Source organism: Danio aesculapii, chromosome 5 (assembly GCF_903798145.1).
Source record: "Danio aesculapii chromosome 5, fDanAes4.1, whole genome shotgun sequence".
Lineage (NCBI taxonomy): Eukaryota > Metazoa > Chordata > Actinopteri > Cypriniformes > Danionidae > Danio > Danio aesculapii.
Window position 1 is genome coordinate 29,291,095 of NC_079439.1, and position 8,092 is coordinate 29,299,186.

General features: G+C 35.8%; 1 protein-coding gene across 2 annotated transcripts in view; it reads right to left on the bottom strand.

The window, feature by feature from the left end:
- Positions 1 to 5,578, bottom strand: part of ppp3cca (protein phosphatase 3, catalytic subunit, gamma isozyme, a) — an 84,970-nt gene extending 79,392 nt beyond the window's left edge. For both annotated transcript variants that reach the window (XM_056457851.1, XM_056457850.1), the window contains exon 1: positions 4,812 to 5,578. In XM_056457851.1, coding sequence (XP_056313826.1) covers positions 4,812 to 4,866 — 55 coding nt within the window. In that variant the 5' untranslated portion in view covers positions 4,867 to 5,578. The remainder of the gene's footprint in view (positions 1 to 4,811) is intronic.
- Positions 5,579 to 8,092: the final 2,514 nt, after the last annotated feature.

Consider the following 8,092-nt stretch of genomic DNA (forward strand, 5'->3'; position numbering starts at 1 on the left):
TAACTTATACATGGTTAAAGACTTTTACTAACTTAAGTAATGTCATTAGGAATTGTGTAATTATTTTCTTTCTCTGATTAGGGAATATAACTTGTGGATTTTGCTATTGTCAATTGTATCTCTTTGAAATATATATATATATTTTTTTTTTTAAATAAAGTTTTAATTGAGATGTATTGTTGGTCAACAGATGTCGGTCCGATTTGGTAGCTTTACTTGGATAAAACAAAATTAAGATCTGTTTAAAATTATTTAAGACCTACAACACAATATTTCAGTGAATTTAAGACTTTAAGACCTAAAATTTTGGTTTTAAAATTTAAGACATTTTAAGACCCAGCGGGTACCCTGATGGTTCAAGATGTACATCCTGATTACCACAGCCAAAATAAATGGCACAAGTAAGTAAAGAGACATGTTTCAATCCAGATTTTGTACCTATTATTGCACAATTCCCGTTTTTTATTAGATTTAACCTTTCTGTTGGGTAAATTTCTGCCTTTGTTGTGTATAGTCTAAAATGTTTAATTAAAAAAATAATTTAAAAAAATATACATCTTAAATGTATACATTGTGACAAGATTTTGAAGAGTACAGAAGTCTCTAATAGTCTAACCAAAGTTACCACAGCTCACCACAGTAAAAATAATGATACGGAAATACAATTTTAGTAGTGAGAGAATAAACAGTTCAAAAGTAAAGCTTTTATATGATTTTTTTTTTTTTTGTAACACTACAATACAAATGTCTTTCCTCTCTCTTTTAAACAGTTAAATGTATCTTAGAACGTTTTACTTTTACTTATTTATAGAACTTAAGTTAATAAAACAAAAATTAATTATCTCATGCTGCCAAAAAGTAGTAACTAGAAGAGTTCACAAAATTGTTGGTTCGTATCACGGTTCTGTGGACACGTTTAATTATTTCGTTTTTACATTTAGAAATACCATACACAAGCATAAAATACATAGCCTTATAATCTACCATTTACAGTATTAAAAAATTGTCAAGGCCATGTATTCTAATTTCAGTCTTTAATTTAGTCAATCCTTTCAGTCAGTTTTAATTATATCTTTTGTTGTTGATATATTGTAATGATGACAGTGTCTTCATTTTTGCTGCAGCCATTTCTAAATTTATTTCACCAGTGCGTACTTCACTATAAACTCCTATAAATAGCTGACTGGTAAATAGAGATTCTGGTTAAATAGAAGCATGTTATATTAATATAATAATTTTTAATAACTTTTAAATTATTGCTAAAAATATTAACATTATTAATATCTTCTTCAATAATGTTAGCGGTGAACCCCAAATCTGAAAATCCCTGTATGAATTTTTACTTCCACAAATAAACCAGAAACATAACAGAACAACTTATTTAATTGTATTGTGAATTTAGATAGAAATTTCTATAACAGGAAAAAAACTGAAAATTCAATACATGCTGTTTTATAGAAAAAAAAGATGACATAAGACTAAGGGAAAAGACAATAAAGTACTTGCTTTTGGCAGACATAACCCAATCATTTGAATCATTATGACATCGTCAGGAGTGAGCATGATGCCTGCGATGGCTTAAAAAAGAAAGTCATCCTATCATGAGCGCATGGCTTAACAGGGTTGATCTTTGCAGAACACTTTCAGCACACGCAGACGATCAGCTGGCCACAATAAATAAAAAAGTCCTAAGGGGATAACGCGGAAAGGGGGACAAGAGTTGACCACACCACCTCACCTGAGTTCAGGATTTGAACAATTTAAGTTCACTGTCATAAGGACATAAATAAACATCTTCTATACTGTCGACTGCTGAGGAGTATAAATAACCATAAGAAGCCCTGGGCCCACAACACAGGCTGGGAATAGGGACGGTAAGCTGGGTACGAGCACTAAGAACAGATTAGGCAAAGCCTTTATTAACCAGGGATTCCAGGTTCAGGGTCTGTTTATTTAGGAACGACTCCTGCAAACAAGATCTTGACCCTAAAGTTCAAATGAGAAGATGAAGACTTGAGGTTGAAGTGGAGAAATGTCAACACATTCATGTGAAAAAACTTCAAAACTTTATTTTAAGTGAAAATAAATCATATTAACAGCCGAAAGTATCTAAGACATAGTCAAAGATACTGTATGCGACACACAGATCCTCAATCTAAGTTTAAACATTTGCATATGGCACAGTTCTGAACCAACCGCTTTGCATGTCAGTGTTAGCAAGGACAGACTCTGCCTTCAGAATGAAAGATTCAGAACTATTTCAGCCCTGCACACTCAGCAGGCTGCAAGTGTTCACTCAAAACCTGGACATTTGAAAGGCAAATTGGCTCCTGTGCAGACCTACTAATGTGCTATTAGTGTGTGTCCATTCTTTTTTCTAATTTTCACAGCAAAATTATCTTTTCAATTAATGAGTGTAAAACAAAAGCCAGACTTGCAACATAAACAAGAAAAACAGAGACTAAAGACACAACATTTCAGCTTTTTTGACACTATTTTGTATATTATCTGGTGTTAAAATACTTAAATATCAGCCCAAAGAAAGTGTTCAGTTCTGATTTTAGCGAACAAAGAGACCTCAAATGTAATTTGGCCAGATTTACCTCATTTGACCTTACTGACCTGGTGACCTCATCTAAATAAAGAGTAAATAAATTGTGTCCAAGTTATTATAATTTACAATGTCCTTATCAATGTTTTCAAGAAACAGATCAAACCAAAAAGCACTATGTAAATCAGTTCCAAATTAAATGGAGTCAAGTGGAGTTTCAGTGTAACTAACACATTATAACTTTAAACGCTAGAAACAGGATTGTTTCACTAAAATAAGAAGCTAATTTCTGAGTTATAGAAGCAAAGCCTGTTCAACAAGCTGTTCAGCGAGTTTTCAAAAAAAAAAAAAAAAAACTGGTGGGAAACCTCTGGAAACATGCATTGTGAAAGACACAGTTTTGCACTGATTATTGTCTATTCCACATTTTTACTTCCACAATATTAAATAGCATAATTAAATTAGACTTGGAGGTTTGTGTCTTCACAACCCCTCTAGAAACCACTATTTCATCTGAATTCATGTGCTTTTTTTGTTTTACTAGAAAAGTTCTCAAGGCTGATCCAAGCAGGTAATGTGAAGCATGTGTTTCAATTTACTCCATATTATTTATACCACAAATAATGATAAGCCCCTGCTAAGACTGCAGCACATTGCTAGATTTTAACATCATGTTTGTTATGTTCAAGTTGCTTGAGAGCAAATAAATAAAAAAAAATAATTACAGATAACCACAAAGCAATGATTGTGATTTCATCCACCCAGCGTGGAGAAAGAAGTATTCATATTTTACATGCATAAGTCAGAAACAAGGGTCACACCCACCTACACAGTTACAAACATGGCAGATTTCCAAGACAACCACAGCTTAACTCAGACACCGTTTTCAGCTACCATGAATACTAAAACCTGCAATGAGCAATTCTGATTAGTAGTTTAAAAGCAATCACATACACTGCAAATGCATTATTTTAGGTTTTTTTTTTTTGGGGGGGGGGTGCTTGTGCAAGTACAGAGCTTCTGTGACCTTTATTAAAGCCAATTGCAGATTTTTGTAAAAAACAAAACAATAAAATGAATAGAATTGTAAATTTATAAGGGGGTGTTCTTTGTTATTGTCCAGTAGTCTAGTGTTAATATCTAAACACATTAACTAAAAGTTAAAATACATCATTAGGAAAGCAAAGTTACATTAGATCAGCCGTTTTGTTTTCTGTGAAACTGATCTAAGTGAAGTATATGATTGAAATAAAGACAAATGTCTACCAATGGCCTCAAAGTAATCTTTTTAATCAAATTAGATGTAATTTTCTTAGCCTCTTGAAAGATATATGTTCTTTATGGAAGTGTAAACACACTCATTTTGTTAAATTTCTCAGAAACAGGATTAAATTCCTTCAGACCGTATCTTAATTAAACACATCTTGATTTAAGAATGTTTATATTGCAAATATATATGAGCAATTCCACCCTTATATATGTGACATTTGCAGTAAAAACTGCAATTCACATAGAAAGTACACGTTAACATTATATTTATATAGTTACGACACCAGAAAAAAATTAATCTGTAAACATGTTTTGTACTTTAAGAGAGGAAAATAAACCAGCGTTATGGATGTGACAAAAAAAGTCAGCGAATATACAGTATACAACATACTTTGTAGAAATTCTGTGAATTAAACTGCACAACCCAAAAGAAACAATGATAATCAAAAGGAGAAGAGTTGACTCACTATAGAACAAAAATCAAAAATGATTGGTGTGTGTGTGTGTGTGTGTGTGTGTGTGTGTGTGTGTGTGTATATATATATATTTTTTTTTTTTTTTTTTTTTTTTTTGCAGGCATCCAACATTTTGGATGCTCTGATTTAGGACATTAAATAAAGGACGAATTAAGACTTTTAAAAACTGCAAAAATCCTAAAGTATACATAAATAATAACCTGCTTTGTGTTAAAATGGAGCATGAGCAATGCAACAGTTTGCTGCCACCTTAGAAACATGTCAACATAAAAGATTGCAAAAAAACAAAACTCTGCCATAGTTGCATTAACTGCCTGAATATTTGGCAATCTAGATGCCATAATGACAAATGACAAGTCAAGCAATGAACTCACTCAGGAGCAGCTGTCAAGGAATGATTCAGAGGAATCAAATAATTAGCGAACCAAACGATTCACCAAAATACCAAAGTCTGAATCCGTTAGATTCAAGCGTCTAGAGCCCATTCACGACACACAAACTGAAATTGAACTTACTTTTAATGATTCGCTCGGTGGTCGACAGCTTTTCTTTCGGCTCTTTCGTCGACATCTTCTCAGAGTTCAGTCAGGATTTATTAGCCAGCAAACGAGTAAAGATATCCTCCGTGTTTGCTGCTGCCAGTCAGAGCGAGGAGAGAGATCGCGAAGTGGCCAGCGACTCGGAGGAGTCTGAAAAACTGCTCAAAATTCACACCGAAGAACCAGTTTAACACGCTAACACGGCTAATTTAGTCAACACTGAACAACAGTTGGGCACACGAATCACAGGGCAGCATAATAACATCGCCAGCAGACACCGACTCGATCGCTTTCCCCCCTCGCTGACAGAAACACAATCACCGTCGTGCGCGGATAAACTAGTAGAATCGAGTCCGGTGTTTCCCTGCTGACATTAAACTGTCTATTAGCTGCAAACCGTCCTCGATGAGATAGCTTGAGCTCGAAGCAACGGGAGCCACCGACACAAGATGATTAGGGTTTGGTGCGCAATCTTGAACGTTAATCCGATTTTCCACTTTTCGGAGTCAGAACGTCAACTCGCCAGTTTAGCCACACACTCGTGAGTCAGTTCGGCATAATAATAATAACGTGCCGAACCGCGCCGAATTGTCTTAATAAACATATGTCCTGTCGTCTGACAACAGCGATTGCGCGATCTACCCGCCCACTCGAGCTAACCATATGGCTAGCAGTAACTTCCAATCACACTCTCGTTCCCAGCTCCTCAGATTAAACGCTAATCTCTAAACCTCAAACGGATTTCCTGCAATATGGCGGAGCTGTGGCTCGCGACGCGATGGCGTAGCGTGACGTCGCACGTACAACTTGACACGTGCGAAACAGATGGTTAAATGGGTCGTGATGGAGGTCCCGCAAAACTTGAAAGAGTTCTGCAGGTCCCTCGGAGATGTTCGTGGCGAGGGAAGCAGAAAAAACTACAGAGATAAAGCAACCCCGTTAATGTGATATGTACCATGAAAGCCATGTTGTAGGCCTGTGGTAAAATGGAAACACTTTTAAGGGGGCAGAGTTAATTTTATTTTTTTTTAAAGATTTTTATTGGTCACCAGATCATAACACAACATTTTGATCAACAGATCATCACATTTGTGCTGCACACTTCAGGACTTGGATGACAAATGATCAAACTAACATATGCGTGGGTTTGAGTTTCACTTAATGTCAAAGGTCATTTAAAGCGGTTTCTGCAGTGATTACTAGGCTATGCGTGAAATGAAGAGGGTTTCAAACGACTTTATAAATGTGCTATTTTTATTTTATTGTAACTTTATTTTTATTGTATTTTTAAAAATATTTTTGAAAAGTGTTGATCGAAGGTAAGACATCATCTTTAGTTTCTTCACTAAAAGAAAAGCATTTTCACATAATCAGCGGTGGAAAGAGTACTGAAAAATCATACTCAAGTAAAAGTACCATTACTTGGCTAAAAATATAGTGTAAGTAGAGTAAAAGTATCTGTTGTAAATATTACTCAAAGTATGAGTAAACAGTAGACCTTTCAAAAGTACTCAAGAGAAGTGAGTAATACGCTGTAAAAAGCTGATGCGTTTACATGTAATTTGTGGATGCGTGTAAACGTAACATTCTGTAGTGCATTTTTAATTCCTGCCCAGCAGGAACACATCGTCATAACATATTAGGTTAGATTTAGGTCGTGATGTCAGGTGACCAAAATTCAATGTCTAGCCAGTGTCTAAAGACTCTTTTATGTTAACGTCCAATAAAGACGTCAAATGACATTGATTTTAGGTTATGTTAGAAACTGACCAAAATTCAACGTTGAGACAACATTTTTAACCAAAGTCATAATGATGTCAAATACTGACATTTATTCGTCAGGTATGGCAACCAAAATCCAAGATCTGATAATGTCTAGTGGTAACATTCACACAACGTCAAGCTGAAACATCATTAGACATTGATATTTGGTTGATTTTAGGTTGACAGTTGGACATTGACGTCGGCCTGAGGTTGGGTTCTGACGTCAACATAATTTTCATTTGCAAACAAAATGCAACGTCCCCATGATGTTGGGGTGCAACGTCAATCTGACGTCATGTTGACGCCTTGTTCCTGCTGGGTGTTTAAGGCCTTTTTGGTCATCATACAGTAAACATTCGTCATCTTCTCATCAGTGACATTCATCTAATCAGTCTCTGGGTCAATGTATGTAAAGATTTTGGACATCTTCTTGAAAACTTTTAATGCTTCCAAACAGTTTGCTGCAATTATAAATCGCTCATGTCTTGAGGGAGTTCATTATGATGCAATTTACCTTCTACAGTATGTGCGATTTGATTGGACGGGAATCACAGGACTGATTTTTCTAATCCCCATAGACAAGAAAAAATAAAGTACTGACTGCAGGATGAAGGAAAGTAGTGGAGTAAAAGTACCGATACTGCACTAGAAATGTACTCAAGGAAAAGTAAAAGTACACATTTTTAAAACTACTCAGTAAATTACAATTCCTGAGAAAAACTACTCAATTACAGTAGTTTGAGTATTTGTAATTTGTTACTTTGCACCACTGCACATAATATATTAACTCCTGCATTGATAATCATTAATTTACCTTCAGCTTATTCCCTTATTTATCCGGGGTTGCCACAGTGGAATGAACCACCAACTATTCCAGCATATGTTTTACGCAGCGGATACCCTTCCAGCCACAACCTATTACTGGGAAATACCCTTACATGCTCATTCACACACATACACTACAGTCACTTTAGTTTATTCAATTCACCTGTACCGCATGTATTTGGACTGTGGGGGAAAGCGGAGCACCCAAAGGAAACCCACACGAACACTGGGAGAACATGCAGACTCCACACAGAAATGCCAACTGACCCAGCCGCTACTCAAACCAGTGACCTTCTTGCTGTGAGGAGACAGTGCTAACCACTGAGCCCCCGTGCCACCCTTGTAATAATATAATAAGAAAAAAATATCAGAAATTGCTTTCTTTGTTGTATTTATAACTTCTACAATGAGGGAACATGTTACTGTTGGATATAGTAAATGAAAGTTGACAGCGTAAGTAAACAAAAAGTAAGAAAAGGTGAATAAATTCATTAAAAATTAAATTAAATCAATAAGGCTGCACGGTGGTGCAATGGGTAGCACGTTCGCCTCACAGCAAGCAGGTCTCTGGTTCAAACCTCAGCTGGGGCAGTTGGTAATTCTGTGTGGAGTTTACATATTCTCCCTGTGTTTGTGTGGGTTTCCTCCGAGTGCTCCGGTTTCCCCCA